Here is an 18348-nt window from a genome sequence, read left to right as displayed (position 1 = left end):
GAATTGCACTCACACCATTTTTGCCAAAGTTCAAAGTATTGGCAGGAGAAAAAAAAAGTGTCATTTCTCTCATTAGTCATTGATGCAAGGCCCAGAGTGACTTGTGCATGCATGGAACACAGTCTGTGCACTCAGATTTTCTTCTCTATTGGACTCTCCTCCATAAAATGTGCACTTTAGTTTTTTATTATTATTATTTATTCAATTAAGAGAAATGCAAGGCTGTGGCAGTCTGGCTCGCAGTGGTGAAGTGGATGACGTCACGGACCAGGAAGTAACTGACACCAAAACAGTGGATGGGCGGGTGAAGCTGAATGCTATTGCACTCAGCGTATTTAATAACAAACAAAACAAAAGATTTAACAAAACACAAAACAAAAGGGCACGAGGGCCAAACGAATGAACAAACAAACAAGTAAGTGATGTGCTGGGTAATCCAGCACGTTTTAGCAATTGTTTTTTAAATGTTGCTTTCTCTCTCCGCTCTCCCGTACTCTCCTCTACACTCTGCTTCAAGTGCAGAGAGCTGCAGGTTTATATACTCTGGCCGAGGGATTAACTAGTAGTTAATTATCTTATTATCCCTCGGCCAGAGTCTGCACGCGTTTGGTAAGGATGCATGACTGTCAGCTAGTTAAATAATCAGTAGCTGATCAGCCATGCATCCTCACAGGGTTTTTAAATATAATAATAAAAGACGCGGCGCTTTTACCCGCGCCGCAAACAAAAATACAAATAATAATAAATAGGGGCGGGACACTCCGCCACAAAGGCCCATGTACATTGGCTCACAGTGACTTTTTTTGCATACAGATTACTATGCAACCACTTTTGTTCTTCAGCAATGTTGTCACAGTTGTGCACTTTACTATATTTTTTGTAAAAAGAGAAACCATTCATTTTTTAAATACTTTTTGTGGTACTCATTTCTTAAATTTCTTTGAAGCAGCATGACAAATAGTAATAGCCTACTTACTACTACAGTACAGCCTGTACAATGCACATTTTCACAGTCAAAATAAAGAAGTTGTTTGTAATTCATTAAAATGTATCTGATTGGTCCCATTTAATGTTTTTAATAGTAGTCTTGAAAACATTTGATATAAAACCATGTATCGCAAATCATAATATGGACCTTTCCCACTTAGGAAATTTGTGAGACTGGACCTCTCAAATTGTATTTGAATACCCCTGCTGTACACTGCATTTAGAAACCTGGCAGTGTGTTTAATTTGCTTCCAGTAAATGATTGAACACATCGCATACAGCTGTCTTCAACGAAAAAGACTGCATCGAGATTGGAAATATTTCAGATTTTGAAGTTTTTATTTTTTGTATGATAACTCACTGATGGTGAGAATAGAATGTTTTAAAAAAGTGGATTTAAAAAAAATATTGTACAATTTAGAATTTACAGTTTTTCAGGTAAGCATTTAAATATGTAGGAACATTTGTTGTATAATAGCTCTATAAAAAATGATCAATGTTGAATGTGACAATGCTAAATTTTTCTGCTTTAATAAATATTGTGTTTTATTGTGAAATTTCTTAATACGTTTAGACCATGAAATAAGCCAATTATTAGTGAAAAAAGTACAGCTCTACATATGATATATGATATTGATTGATTTGTTTTTTGAGATGGTTTTGGGGGCTGAAGATGTACAGATAATAAACAGTAGCGGTTGATGCGCTGCTTGTAATTTCCATATTGATTTAAAAATGTTTAACAGCCATTTCAGACAATACGTCTATTCAAGTTCCACTTTGAAAGAAAGACCCTGTGTGTGATTTTTTGTTATACTGTCCAGTTTGGTTTATTTCGGTGTGCATTTTAAATATAGTAGACTCTCTTTCAGCATACCGATGAAAATAAATATAATAATAATGTTTTTTGTGTGACTGACTGTAACAGGAATGGCATTGTGGCGACATCAGGCCAGATGCAGGAAGCAAAACACACAGGTAACTGCAGGGCAAAAAGACGTGGCGTGCGCCGTTTTTATTTAAATACAATAATAAAATAAAAAGTTCTAACAGAAAACACTGCTCACAGAGCAAAATAAATAATTAAGCAAAATAAATCACGAATACAATAATAACACTTAAGGTCCGGCTGGGCAGTCGCCTTCACGGTTCCTTTAAGTTTTGTTTTTCTTTCTTTTATTTTTACTCTCCTCTCTCGCTCTCATTCACTCCTCCGAACACCCACCCGGAGTTGCAGAGCTGCAGGTTTATATACAGGTGACCATCTCCCAATTAGCCACAAATTAATCACCCAATTAATTAGGGAGATGGCCACCTTCTGCACGAGGTTTTTAATGTGGATGGAGCATCCCATCCACGCTGCTAAACAAAACATATATATATATATATATACAATAAATCACAAATAAACAATAACACGCCGTCATAAATACCATAAATAAATCATAATATACAAATACAAAATAACACAGGGGCGGAGGGGGAGACCCCGTTCTAAAAAATAAATAAACAATACATTTAAACAGCAGGGCTTTGCCCTGCCCAGTTTTTAATAATGTGCAGGGCTCTCTACTGCCCTGCTACACTGACATAAAAGGGTAACCCAGGAAACAAGAAAACTGAGAGACTGGGTATTGATGGAATTAAGTCAGACTTAATCATTGCAAGTCATCATTTCTGCAGGGGTTGAGTTTGCAAAAAAACATACAAAATATCTGTTGGCAGTCAGGAGTGTTTAAGGAGTTTTTAAATTGAAAATGTAAGGGCGTGTGAGGTATGTACACAAAAAATTAGGAATGAACTACCAGCATTAGCGCAACAAAGTCCTACATGATTTCTCTGTGACGAGCACTCCTTGCAACTTTGCAATCAGTGGTCTGTACTGTACAGGGTACGGACACAAAATTAGAAACAAATGTAACCAGCAATGATCCCGTACTGAAATTTTGTACAGTTTCTTGGAAACAGTAGCACCCAGCAACCTTGGGTCAGTCATATATTGCCTCCTGTGAACAAAACTGACTTGCAACTTCTATAGCATAGAGTACAGTGTCAGCGCATGTTATTTGTGGACCCAATTTACACAAAAGTGTGATAAATTTTGTACTCTGTGTTGAAGTTACTGAGCAAAGAAGGGTATGAATAGTCTTATGAATTCTGTGGACCTGAAGTAATTTGAAAACCACTAGCTCGTAATGTTTACTAAATTACAGAGTAATCACCTGGGCCTAGAGCTGAGATGCCTCTAACTATTTTAACAGTGTGCTCTGCCAATGTAATTCACTGCTGTTTTTCAAGCCTTATTATGACTGTGCAGTGATGCGTTAAGGGGCGTCCCGGAGTGAAACTGGCAATTCTAATGAACATACAGCTACATTTTTCTGGAGCACAAGAAGCAGCTGTTCTGTATACTGGGTCTCAGCAACCCAGCTGCAACTCAAACATTTGCTGAGAGAACTTGGCTCAGATTTGATCACTTAGGCAAATATTTAATTCTGCTCAGTGAAGCCAGTTCTGCAGAATGTATGGTGGTCTCCTCCCCGGTGTGCAGGTTGTGCTTTTAGGCAGTATCGTCATTAGGAATCCAAGGTACAGTGGTACTTTTTTTTTCTGTGGGCTAGTCCTGAGCCTGAGCATTGTGAAGCCCTATTTAATTCTGTTCTGTTTTCCAGTTTTTTGGGCTTTTTTTGCTTTTTTTATATAAATGAGGAAACCACTTTATTTTATTAAATAAATGACAAACAAGCCTGAAATCCACCTGGAGTGACTGTGCGGTTTTGATTAATTGATATTAAGGCTATATCCACACTACATAACTGATTTTGAGAACATTACTCGAAAACGTTCTAATTAATTTAACTCAAAGTGCCCACACTGAAGTACTGTTTCATGTTTAGTCAGGCTTAATGTGTACAAACAGTATTAAAATAGTTTGATTATAGTTCCTAGCAGCGTAATGGACAGCAGGACTTACTACGATAGTATCTGACCATGCACTGTATTTTATGTTTAAAATAATGTGTTATGCCCTGTATTATAACGCAGCATAAGTGCAGTAATTGGGGCTGAGCCCTGTGCAGGTGTAAGACATGTGGTTGATCGGTAACCTCCCAAAGCATGATCTGTTCATTAATATATAACCCCAAAATAAAATTAAATATTGGCAAATTAAATATGATGGACCTGCTTTATTCATGATCGCCGTGTAGGGATCGTTCATAAAAAAAAAAAAAACAGTTTGGACTTTCGTCTATGACAGCTCATCAGGAGTGTGAGGAAAAAAAAGAGCAGTGTTTTAATAAGGTATAACATCCATCTAATGGTTATGTTTTGGGTCGTTTGCATGTAAACAAATGCAAACACTCTTTATAACAACAAAAAGATCTTAGGGAATTTACTGTACAGTAGTTTACCACAGTATAATTTTGTCATTAAAAAAGGGGAGGTTTTCTGTCATTTACTGTGCATGTAAATGAATGAAAACTATTTTTATAACAAAAAATTCACAGAATTTACTGCATTTTACAGTGCAGTATAATTTGTCAGAAAAAAATACGTTTTATGTCATTTACTGCAAATGTAAACAAATGCAACCAATTTTTAAATAAAACCAAGTAGGTTTCCTTAAGTATGTACCATGAACTGAAATGTGTTGATTCTAATTCAATCCGGATGGGGTTGGAGATGATGATGATGGGGATTTAATACACAGCGACATCCACACTACAAAACTTACACTTCCTAATTGTCTTGACTTTGGATGGTCTGCTGCTGCCTGTATCCCTGTAAAATGCTTATTCTTTGATTTCTTGATGTCGTAGATCATGCAGATGCCCACATTGTATTAATGTGCCAGTTTTGCTGCTTGTTCTCCCTTTCTGTTTAAAACTACAGTATTACTAAAAATGTTTGATACACTGCATCGTGAGCTTGTGAATGTAGATGGTTACAGCTAGTGAGAATACACTTGTAAATACCTTTCCAAACAACTGTCAAAACGACTTTATTGTAAAGTACTACTAAGTACTATGTATAAATGTGTTTAAACTACTCCCATGCAATTTCTCCGAATTATGTCTGAGAAAAACCTGTGTCAACCCTCCACTTCCGTCCATTGGAGCGATGAAGAGACTCGGGTGTTAATAACTATAATAAGGGAAGACAGCGTTCCCTCTAAGCTTTTTAGATACTGAGAACATGCTGTTTTGACTGAGAAAGGGTAAAGTATCAGTGACTACAGTGTAGTCTACAAATTAAGGTGTTTTGAAAAGACCTGTTTATCTTATTGCTGGCATTACAATAACAATAAAAAATATGAAATAGTCCAGCAATGTCATGTGAGAGTAATCCTATGTACATTACTCCACATTTTTAAGTTTAGCGTTTTACTGGCATTACAATAACTAGGATAAAATATGAAACACTGATTGAAAAAAAAGGTGTACTGTTAACCGACTCATTGCTCTACACAGGTTCAGTGCTGTGTATCACCTGATTGTAATTTAAATAGCGCCCCTTTTAATGTAAACACATAATTAATCCTCTCAATTATTTATTTGCTAATTCTGTGGGGAGGGAGGGTTAGGTCGGCCAGGGTGTTCTCGGCTCACTGCGCAGCAGCGACCCCTGTAGTCTGGCCGGGCGCCTGCAGGTTTGCCCGTAAGCTGCCCAGAGCTGCGTTGTCCTCCGACGCTGTAGCTCTGAGGCGGCTGCACGGTGAGTTCGCAGTGTGTAAAGAAGCGGGCGGCTGACGGCACACGCTTCGGAGGACAGCGTGTGTTCATCTTCGCCCCTCCCGAGTCAGTGCAGGGGTGGTAGCGGTGAGCTGAGCCTAAAAAATAATTGGGCATTTCAAATTGGGGAGAAAATAATAAAAACTAATTGGCAACGACTAAATAAAAAAAAAAAAAAAGAAATGGCCATGGTTTAATATTGCTAATTATAGCTTTATTAAAGGCAGGTAGCATGAAAAGAAATAAACTAAAAAAAATAATTAAAACACGCAATTAAATTTGGCTAACTTACTTTACTTCTGGAAAGACCTACCTGAGCACAGTCCAGTAGCCTACCTTAGTTTTTCAGCATAGAAGAATGCAGTGTTTTTAGCTCTCTTTTACTGAAACATTGCATTTTTTTTCTTCATTGGTGCTGTCATGTTGAGTTTCAGCAGAGACATGTGATTGAAGTCACATGATGAATAAACAACTTGCAAAAAAAATGCACATGGTATGTCTTCTTCAATTACTATATTATACACTTAAATGTGTATTTTTCGACTCAATATTTTGATTACATTTTTACCAGTTTCAAAACGCTTGAGGTGATATTTCTGAAATGGTAGTTTTTTATAAGGGAAATAAAACAAAAAACATCAAAGTATGAGTATTGTGATTTTTATTTGTTTACCGGAGTACTTCTAAATGCAAAAAGATTGTGCTTCACTGATTTAGTATTCAATTATACGACGAGTTGAAAACTGCAAAGTTCATGAGCAGCACCGAGCAGCACTGTCCATAAAGGCAGAATTGCCAGACGCCTGCTTCGCCCACCCTGTACCAGTAGATTCACTGGTGCCCGAGCGAGCTCTGCACAAATGTGACGTGCATTTTTACAGAGGGAAATCAGAGAATCAGCTACAAGACAGGCGTGAATAAACTAGTTAGTAAACTGAGTGTGAAGGTTGTTGCCAGTTATTGCGAAAAATGCGCGCATTTTAGCCTTTGAGGGAACGCTGTGGAAGAGGATATGATGAGGCAGCTTGATACAATGCACAACACGAAAATTGTTGAACCCACTCTCAAAATGTGGTGTGCAATTTTTGCAACTTACTTCGTGGGAATCAACAATACTACTCCAATATTCCAATACTTTATTTAGCAAAAGCAGTACTTCTTGCTGGCGGCTGAGGTAGCTGTTCCTCCACTTCGCTCACCATAAGCAGCCACTGATGCCTGAACACCTCCTTACGGTCCTGGCACAGCTTGTGCAGGATACAGCAGGCAGCAATAATTTGGGGAGCAAACTCATGGTTCACTTCAGTACGCTTCAGTAGTATCCGCCACCTCCCTTTCAATAGCCACTCGGATTTGGCCCAGTTTATTGTTAATAAAGATATAACCCAACCAACCCCACCACCCCCACAGATTCTGTGTGAAAAGCAGTGTGGGCGACAACACTAAAACAAAGTATTAAAAAAAGCAGGCATGGTCCATCAGCAAATCAGAGCTTTATTAAACATTTACGTACATTTAGAACAGAGCTTTCTATGTAACTTACCTAAAAAAAAGGTTTGATGAAAATAATTGGCTACAATTTTGAGAACTTTCTCAGTATGTTTTGATGGTCATCCTTTTAGAAATGAATGCTAATTATCTTCAACACAGGCTTGTGTTTCCATAGTACCTGTTTTTTACTGCTTTAAATAACAAGAAAAACATTTTGCCTTTCTATGTAATTTGCAAATGTTTCCCATAGAACTGTGGGTTCACTGTACGGTATTTAAACAGACAGCCTTTTCATGTTTCAGAAAATTACACAAAAACAGGAACAGAAGACATTTTTTCTAACACAATGTTGTTATTCTTTCTTTTACAGAATTCAGTCAAAAAGAAAGCGATTTCCGAATATGTGACGAAACATCATGTAAATTCGGGGGAGTTTGCAAAGAAGAAGGGGGAGATGTGAAGTGTGCATGCCAGTTCCAGGTATGAAGTGGGGAAGGGGTGGGGCAGCATCACACAAGTGTCAGGATGCTGCAGAAATATTGAAAGGCATAAGGCCTGCATTGCAGCATTAGGACATCAATATGCATCACCCTGTCAGTTTAAGTGTTGGTCTTTCACTCTAAGCTGTGTTCCGAGTAGACACCTTTGTGTATTGTATAGCAGTGCTTTGGAGTTTCACATTCATACTACAAAGGTTGGTCTCACCTTTTTGCAAACCTGAAAAACTCTAAACTCAGTATACTGTATTTGATATTAGGTAAGTAATTGGACATTAAATACCACATTTCAGAACAATATCTCATAATAAAAATCCAAGGCATGTTTTTATCAAAACTGGAAAAATGGTTCTTTAGCGACAGTCTAGAATAGTGGTGCAAACATTAAACTTATTATTTACAAAAACGGACAGACAGTTCAAGTCACAGCTTTACAATTAGGGCCAACATTCTCAGAAACCAAATGTCAGTACAGGAGTGTCTCTATAGTTCGAATCTTGTATTCTACATATTATCTGTTGTATTGCTTTTTCAATATTTTTTTTTTTTCTCACTGTGTATAACGTTCTTTGGGACAGAATAAGGGAAAAACAAAATGTTCTGTATTATGTGTAGTATTATTCCAGACAATGCATCCCCTTCACCTTTATCTCACATATTAGCTGAGGCTGCAGAATATATGTATTTTTTTTTATTAAGCTCTTGCTCTGGTTGTGGTTTTCCAAGCTTCACATGTCCTGTATATATTTATGGTGTGTTGTCTTGTTTTATGCCCACCGTGGGACTCCTTAAGACACCACAGTCTGACAGTGACACCTTGGGGAAAGTCTGGACCGGAGCAGCTGTGAATTAAGTGAGAACGGCTACCGCCTGTCCGTGGCAGCTCCTGGTTCAACAGAGTACACTGGATTAATTGTGACAGGACGCATTTATAGTTTCTCTATATTTCACTTTTTAAAACTTTGGAATTAATTTTAACTGCTCAGGGAATGCTTAAGCAATAGAACCCAAGGAAGAAGGCTTTACCGTCTCATGTCGTTAAATGTCCCGTTAAATGGATATGTGGGTACCAGAGTGCATTGAGCCCAAGGGCAGTGTAGCTCATGTCCAATAGGAAATAGGACGGTTCGACTAGGGCTCTTTTAATTTAGAGCAGCTGTCCAATATAATTGACTTTTGGTGAGCGTATCCTCGGCTGGTTTGAAAACAGGGTCCCAGAGGCGAGGGGAGAGGACCTTTTATTATAGGAAAAATCCAATACACAATTCACATAGCTCTGTTTTTCATTGGCTCATTAGGGCATCAGCTCAGACACTGTATTGATTTGCTAATCCACAGCTTGAGGAAGGAAAGTGTGTCTAAATTTCACTTGCCACATGGTTGGGCTTTGTTACAAAATATAGTCCATATTGGTTTACAGCATAAAGTTTTGTCAAATGCTTTAGACCAGGGGTTTTCAACCAGTGGTACGCATACCCCTAGGGGTATTTCTAAGGGTCACGGGGTACGCATGACGACTCAAAGCAAAAATAAAAATGAAAATAATGACCTTGAATTGATTTTTTGACAAAATTATATATTAACTCTAAACCACTGTGCATAAATATTTCATTTTTGTTTAGCAGCCCACAAGTTTACAGTTAGGCTATATTTTCAAATGGATCATCCACCTGTATGCATGCATGATTTCAGTTGTGCGGATGCATTTTAGCAACAGTAGCGGCTGGTTACATTGTTTTCTGTGTTTGATAGAGTACATCCAGATTATCCTGTGTCGTTTCTCGTGTCAAAAATTGATATATTTCTCACTTTCAAAAGAAAAGTGAAGGAAGAAAACACAAGAGTCTACAGAAAGTGAAAAGCATAAAAGTTTGTAAGCACAGTAACGTCTAGTTAGGATTTATACGTGTGGGCCACGAAGATAAATCCATACCCAAGTGTGTTGTTTGTTTAGAGGAGCTCTCCAGTGATTGAATGAAACCATCATCATTAAAGTAATCTAGAAACAAAGCATGTAAGGTTATTTGGAAAACCTACTGAATACTTTGAAAGACAGCTGGAAAGTTTCAAACCGCAGGAGGTTTTCACTCGTACCATGAAAGAATGCAAGAATAAAACAGGTACCACTGAACACTGTTTCAACTCGTTGTATTTTACATAAAATAGGCATTGGTATCATAAAATCTGAGCCCAGAAATGAATGATGTTTTAATCTCCGTTGTAAAAATTGTGAATTTCATTAAGGCCAGACCTCTGAACTCTGTGTAATGAAATGGTTGCAGACTATCAAGGGCTTCTTCTCCATTCTGAAGTTCGCTGGCTTTCCCGTGGTTCTGTATATGAAGAGTGTTTGACATGTGAGCAGAGGTAACTCAGTTTTTGATGGAGCAGAATTCTATTTTGCCAGATTTATTTCAGAGATCCCAAATGGAATGCAAAACTTGCATACTTAGCAGACGTATTTGATTAACTAAGTAGACTCAACACAAGCATGCAGGACCAGAGACTAGATCTCTGTGACAAAAGGGTTCATGGCAAAAGCAAAATGGTGTAATGATGTTCACCTGCCTAACTGACTTCAGTGATGGAGAATCTGAAGTGGTGGACATCTCATAATCTGCAGCCATCTCACAGAGCTTGTTTCTCAGTTCAATATGTACATCAGTGAAAAGTCTCTAAAAATTGACCAGGACTGGATCAGAGATCCATTTGCAAATGTTACCAACAAGGAAATGTTGCACAGTCTAAATGTTAATGAAGAGGACAAACTGATTGAACTGAGCAGAGTTTTTTATGTCAGAAGTATCAGAGCTGTGGATGAAACATCTCCAGTTTTTAGTTGGATATCGCAACTGAATACCCTGCTTACCAGGAAAGCAAAGTCCTGCTACCGTTTGCAACTACATATTTGCCGTGGCTGCTATTAAAACAAACCACAGAGCAAGATTAGACATGAAGGATGAGATGAGGGTTTGTCTTTCTGACATTGTACCAATGACTGATGAGCTATGCAAGATCCACCAGGCCCAAGTGTCCCATTGAAATGGTAACTTTAAATGTTAATTATTTTCTGTTTATTCAATGCAAGCTATGTACAGTATTTGTATTTATGCAGTTCAGTTTGTATTTGTAATAACTGCAATGTTTCAGGTATACCGAGTCTCTTTGGATCATTTTATGTTGGCTTTAATGGATAATTGTTAGTCATTATAGTTTTATATTGAGGTTAATGTTTTTGATGTTGGAAATGTTTTAAATGGCACAAATTATTCTGAGATGGGAAGTAAATGGTAAACATTTACAGTATTCTGGATTATTTATAATAACTTTGCCAAATAGAATACGTATCAAATATGTTTCCGAAGAGATTCCCAAATACTGTCTTTTGATTCAGTGCATCCAAAGACTTGTAATTAAAAGGGTTTTTTACTGTTTGGTATTCTGACCTAAACCAGCAGTTTGTCAGTCCCAAACTGTTATGACATAAATTATATATTAAATAAACTTTATATCAGATTATTTTGCCTTTTGTTGCAACTGTGGTACCATTCAGTAGAGCAACAATTGTAAAGGTGTACTGGAGCTGAAACCTTCGGACAGAAGGGGTACAGCTTTAAAAAAAATTTAACCCCTGCTGTAAACTTTTCATTTTGAGTTACTTGGACCTAAATGTTCTTGTCATACAAAAGCAAATCACCACTACAGCTTGATTTTGAAGAAAATGGACTGGCAAGAAACTACACAGAATAATACATGTACTGTTCCTTCCTGCAACCAAGTTATTTCTTGCTAGTTGTATTCCTTTCAGAAAGTTAATCAGCAACACTAGGTCCTAAATAGCTGGAATACAGAAAGAGCATAATGAGGTAGCGTTCTGTTTAATGCTGTTTAAGTCTTTTATTTTATGTTCTGTGTCACTCTGTATCCATGTTCATTTCCCCTTGAAATGAGCTGCAAGTCTTACAGTTCTATTTTTATATCTATAGGCGGTTTAATGTAAAGTTTCAGCATCATATGAATATTTATAACATTATCAGTATTTTCTGTTTTTTATCTTTGATATATCAGTTATGGTTAGACATTTTAAGATACAGCACTGGTCTGCCACTCACACCTCTGTAAATCTCCTTTTACCCAAACTTCTCTCTTTTCCAAACAGATGTGTGCCCCCTCAACATTTTCTACTGTACATGTTAGTCTTTGAACTACAGTAGTTTTAGGAATGTAACACATTCCCTTTTACATATTGTGACACGCTGAATGGTGTGGTGAGGTAGAAAGTGAATGTCCAGACTGAATTCTCCCAATAACAAAAAGGTTTTAATAATTAACAAACAAAAAGATCATAAAATAAATCCCCTTGGAAAAATAAATAATAATTATAATGATAATAAATAATAAACCCCAGTACCAGCGATGGTAATGGGGCAAAACTCAACTGCGTCCAGCTAAAACAAAAGTAAACAAAACACATTCCAATAACCACAGTCCTCCGTGCACGAAAATGTGCTCTTCTCTTCCAAGGTTTGTGGTGAGTGCGCTGTGCTGTGCAGTGCTGTGCAATGAGGGGCATGCTCTGGGGTATGTGCTGGCTCGCTGGCTACAGCCTCCCGTCCTCCCGCTCCTCTGTTAAAACACAAAAACAAAACACGTAATCACAGAAAACAAACATTGGCTCCGGCTGATCGCTTTTTAACTCAGCGCAAGGGGAGGTTTTGACGTAGCTGCTTCCCCTTTGTACCCAGCAAACTCCTTCCTGCAGTCAGCGCGTCGCCATGGTTTCTCCAATAGAGGGCTGCCCCGCAGCTGACCGCAATGGAATCGTCCCGAGTACTTGCAGCTACGCGTCCCTCCTAATATGGTCACCTTCCGATTTCCACCTACCACCGAGGTGGCAGATCTAGGAGGCAGCATACCTTACACAGCGCCCTTTCTAATCGGGAGGGAGATTTACAGCATCGATCCTTTCTCTCTCTATCACAATATTTATGGAGAATCTCTCCATGTTATGTACAGGTTGGATGTTGTACTCAATGTACTGTATATAGTAGCCTATATAGTATAGTATAGTATAGCATTGTGTTTTGATAGGGTAGTATAGGATAGAACAGGTGTGCAAAATACAAGGGATGTAACCCAAGATTGCTCATCAATGCACATGAAACACAGGCTCTCATGTTATAGTATCAATATTACAGTACATCACCTGTAGTCACTTCACAAGTTAATAGAGAGGGTCTTACGTGTGGATTGGACATTTTAGCACAACCCCTTATTTGAACTAAATTACATAGACCAGTGGTAGGCAACCTTGGCTATTCCACTGCAGGACTTTGTTCCAACCAGACCCTCAATTATTGAATTGACCTGCAACAGGGTTGATTAAATAATTAAGGGTCTGGTTGGAACAAAGTCCTGCAGTGGAATGGATTGGAAGAGCCAAGGTTACCTACCCCTGGCATGACTTCAGAATAACTGACTGCATTTTTGTACTGGTTTATTTTGTAATTACATCTAAATAATAAATGAATAGTCATAATTTCAAAACTATCACATTATTTTAGTATTTCTTTCTTTCAATGTTGTGCTATGCTTTATGCTTGCCTCGAACTACTGATTTCAAAAGAACCACAACTTCATAAATGTAATATTTTATAATAAAGGGAAATTATTGTTGAGATGATCTATGGTGGCTGCTGATGACATGGAATAATCACAAACACATAAGATTGTTTATTTGAAAAGAGCTCAAAGGCAGCTTTCTGTGAGCCATTGCATCCAAAAATGCAATAGCTGTGTCTCCTATGAGTCATGATTACATAACTCACCCATGATTCTAATAGCTAGGAAATCATACAGGCACAGGATTTCCTATTACTATGAAACATTACTTTAGAAGAAATATGGTTTCATAACAAAAAAAACACAACAAATAACATTGCATTCAGACAGGGTAAGACTTACTCGCCTTTAGAGAGTTGACTCGGAGGTTACACACATAAAGCAAGCTAAATGCAAATGTATGCAACATATAGTCATCATAAAGTCTTGCATCCAGACGTTCTCTTGACCTTGTGTGGATTTACAGTAGCCTAATGAAACCAAATACATGTATATAAATGACTTTCAGCTTCCGTGTACAGGCAATTAAGTGTTAAGATAAAACTACTTGCACGGTAAATAGTTGTTTTCATAAAGACCTAATTGGAAGGAGGACAGAAGAAAAAGCATGTGTGATAATACATCTGTGTGAAACATTTTCTTTCATGTTTGCAGTACATTATTATTATTATTTTTTTTTCTTAGCAGACGCCCTTATCCAGGGCGACTTACAATTGTTACAAGATATCACATTATTTTTACATACAATTACCCATTTATACAGTTGGGTTTTTACTGGAGCAATCTAGGTAAAGTACCTTGCTCAAGGGTACAGCAGCAGTGTCCTCACCGGGGATTGAACCCACAACCTCCGGTCAAGGGTCCAAAGCCCTAACCACTACTCCACACTGCTGCCCATTGATACAAGGGGCACCTGGGTATAAAGAAGAATTAGCCTGGCCTGTTAATTGGCCTTTATATGCCAGTTTGACTGTAGTTATTTTGTCCTTGATTACTATAGGGAATAATAAAACTTATAATCAAAATATTATTCAAGTCAAATATATGTTTATTTATGTATCTTAGAAAAGAAACATTTTAAATGGATGGAGTTGTATGTGCCGGGCTACAACAAGATTCAACTGAGCCAAAAACACAACACTCCTTGCAGTTTTATAATTGCCTCTTTTCTGCCTGGTAACAACCCCAAGAAGTAGAAACACTCTTTTGAATCTCTTATCAGTGAGATTCACCCATCCCTGTACTCCATGAAGATGCCCCCTTGCATTCCTGACTCAAGCACCTCACCTAGCTTCTCAGATTTGTCTGTTGTAGAAAAAAACATTCCAAAGAATAGTTCGTTCTAATATAAAAACGATACTACAGAATGTCTACATTACTGAAAGTGCTCAGATTGCTGTGCTCAGACAAGTGGTTTAAAGATTAAGCTTGGAGACAAATGTCTGCCTTATCAGTGTCTTTCAGTTCATTCAGCCTAGACCACATTCACACTTGCGATTTAAGACGGCCCAGGACCGCCTCAGGGCCTCCTTTTCTCACATCTAAATGCTCCAAAAAAAAGGCAGCCCAAGGCCAGCCTAAATTTAGGCCACTGTGCAATCCAGGACCAGGGTCGGCCTTTACATATATATGAATGTAAAGCAAGCTTAGGGCCGCCTTTTCGTATCACATGACCAATTTGGTAAGGTAAAGCGAATGGTGAATGCTCTGCTGGCCAAGACGGCAATGGATCAATATTGAATGGTAATTATTTCTACGTCTTACAACTTTAATTATAGAAATATTAAATAAAACAAAATCTAGCGGGTTAACATTCAGGTTGTTTCTTTCACAGAATATACGACCTGCAGTGTATTCATAATTAAGCTTAATTTGTCACAATTACCTTTTCTTCCTGTTATTTAGTAACTATGTGATAAATATAAAAACTGCAGGATTGTGGATCTCAAATATGATCAATAATGCAGCGACTTGGCATATTCAGCCACCGTTGTTTATTTTGCATGCAACTATATACACAGCTACAGAAGTGTGTGTGTCCTTACGTTAAAATGACGATCATTTCTTTTAGCTGCTTGCTTTTACACACACATGAAATACTGTTCTCATTCACAAATATTAAGATCGTTGATGCAGCATAACATTAAGTCATTATAATAGGGCTTGGAAAAATAACAACCTCTGATTGGTTAAACAGCATCACATGACCGTGCGTATATATAGCGTATAGCATGGCTTGCATACTAATGAGCTGCTTCACACTGAATAAATCACTACGCACCACTAAACTCTAATTTCCATGACAAACTGCCATTTTATTTGTTATTAGTAACAAAACCACAGCCAAAAATGAATGGCATTTCACCTATTTCCTTTAATATATTTGGAGATGGAACTCCAGGTAACTGGTACAACACCAACTTTCTGAGTGAAGACAGCAGTCCATCTGAAAAAAAAATAATAAAATAAGTGCACCAGCAAGAGTAGACACATAACAGTAGATGAGGAACAGCTAAATGAAATAGAAGAAAACAAAGATTGAAAACAACTATAGCATGGGCTGGTTAATGTACTTAAAGGAAAAAATATGGACATTCATTTTATGGAAATAAATCCAATAAATCCAATAAACCTACGCAAGGGTGTCCGACAGCTGACAAAAACATATTTTGCGATCCAAAAGGATGAAAACGTACTAGAATATGTGTGCCTCGCATATAACGAGTTCACAAACTCACTTCAAGATTTAGAGATCTCTAAATGAACAGGAAGTTATTTGAAGATATCTTCAAATGATTTAGAAATATCTTTAAATGAACAGTACGTTATTTAGAGATATCTGAATGATTTACAGATATCTGAAAAGTATTTAAAGATATCTAAAAACATTTACAGATATCTTCAAACGATTTAAAGATATCTAAAAATGCATTTTAGATATCTCATTTAAAGCTCCATTTAAAAATATCTGTAAATCATTTTGAGATATCTCCAAATGTATTTTAGATATCTTGAAATGATTTAGAGATATTTTAAATATTTGAAGATATATTCAAACATTTTGAGATATCTGGAAATGATTTAGAGACATCTTCAAATATTTAGAGATATCTATAAATGAATTTGAGATATCTCTAAATGATAATTTGGTTTAAAGTTTTTGAAACAAATCAATGCGAGATACAAGTAGGAAGGATGGACATTGCCCAACTGCACTGAGAAAGTCTTTTTATTTATTTTGTAGGTTATTTTATTACATTTTTTCATGGGGAAAGGGGTCAAGTCAATGTGAATTGAGTAACCATTTTCCAGTGTTTTTCCCATGTTTATTGGATATACACCGATTTCATTTTTTCATTTTTTTTTTGGTTTTATCTCTTTTTATCGGTTAAAACCGAAAATCAGATGCCCTATAAAGAATCCCAAAGCAGTGACTTCCCCTTCACTACAGCCACTTTCAACTTTTTGAGTCATTCTTTGTGGAGTTTGCTGGAGCATGTCTTTAATTAAAAACAGCCTTAAGCATTCCTGGAAGGTGTATTTTGAGCCAGAGTGAATGGCACACTGTATTTATTATCATAAAAAGCTTAAATGTATGCACATATTGAATTAGTGACCTTTTCATCTTTATCTGTAAACTGTGAACAATTTTGTCTTTTATTTCAGTGTCACAAAAACTACATTCCAGTGTGTGGATCAAATGGCGACACCTACCAAAATGAATGTTATCTTAGACAAGCATCCTGCAAACATCAGAAACATATATCAGTGTTATCAGAAGGTCCATGTTACCCTGGTAAGTATCATATTGTAGAGGCTTTTAAAGGATTTTTGTAATTCGGTTTCAGTCCTGCATGGAAATTACAGCTATGACCAGAACTGATCTATTATAACACTATTGTATATATTTTATGTAAAAACTATATCCCCTTTCACACTCTCATGATCTACCCGGGTCAGAACCTACTCAGACAGGACCTGTTGTCATGCGGGTTGGCTACGTGATTTCACACTGCTTTTGATAAAGCAGGGTTGACCAGAGTGACAGACGCAAGTAAGCAATGCGTGTATCAGTGCCCCGGAAGCAGCTTGTTACTGACGCTTCCATCCAAGCTTTTCTGGATTTGAACCGTCTGCCCAAATGTTGATTAGAGCAAATGTTTCTACATCCCTGCTGCGATCTGGCTCATGGTGTGTCTCAAGCAACAAAAATATGGCTAAACAGAATAAGCAGAAACGTTCCTTGCGGATGTGAAGCTTTCACTGCAGGAGTGCCAGTGTGAAAGGGGCTTTGATGAACCACAACATGGGAAACTAAACTTGTGAAAGTGTATTGTGGTGGTATGTCATAAAAGCAAAGCCAATGGGGGTTAAGCATAGTGACAGCGTGGTGTAGCACACAGATATATGGTAAAACCATTGTAAACTACTGTAAACCGTTGTTACAGTATACCTACAGAAGCATGTTAAATTTAGTAAGCCATAACAGGGTCACGTTGTGAACAGATGGGTGACTGTGCATTGTGAGGAGTTAGGCAAACCCTGATTGTCAGAGACAGTATGTGACGGTTCTCATAATAATAATAATAATAATAATAATAAGCCCAAGCCCCCAGATTCACTGCTCTGGAATTATTTTCTTTGTTTTAGTGGAGATCACATATCCTTTTTTTGTTTCTAAAGGAGATGTTTTTCCTAAGTCAACATACTGTAACTGAGAATTCCCTGTAGTCCCTAGGAGCTGCAGCATGTATTAGAAGACAGAAAACTGTACACTAATTAAAGAGAGTAACTATGTTTCAGGCGAAGGATAATTTCACGATTTAGCAGAGTTGGGCAATTACTCCTTGTAATTCGGTCGCTCATGGACAATTTCCCCTTCCCTCTTTTTTAATAGCATGGCTTCCCTTTAATTTAGAAGATTAGAAGCAACTCACTCTAGTGAATCAGAGATGAATGGGAAACTGCAGTTTCTTCCTAGTGTTGCTATTACCTAGCGTTACTCAGCTGTACAGTAG

At 37.4% G+C, this 18348-nt stretch overlaps 1 protein-coding gene across 1 annotated transcript in view; it reads left to right on the top strand.

Annotated features, from left to right (window-relative positions):
• The window catches only part of tmeff1a (transmembrane protein with EGF-like and two follistatin-like domains 1a), a 107104-nt gene that overhangs the window by 46320 nt on the left and 42436 nt on the right, over positions 1–18348 (top strand). The window contains exons 2-3 of the mRNA XM_033992260.3: positions 7582–7691; positions 16997–17126. Of these exons, the coding sequence (XP_033848151.1) occupies positions 7582–7691; positions 16997–17126 (240 nt within the window). The remainder of the gene's footprint in view (positions 1–7581; positions 7692–16996; positions 17127–18348) is intronic.

This window comes from Acipenser ruthenus, chromosome 3 (genome assembly GCF_902713425.1).
Source record: "Acipenser ruthenus chromosome 3, fAciRut3.2 maternal haplotype, whole genome shotgun sequence".
NCBI classification, from domain to species: Eukaryota; Metazoa; Chordata; class Actinopteri; order Acipenseriformes; family Acipenseridae; genus Acipenser; species Acipenser ruthenus.
The sequence above is the reverse complement of the archived record's forward strand: the minus strand, read 5'-3'. Positions and strand labels throughout refer to the sequence as shown.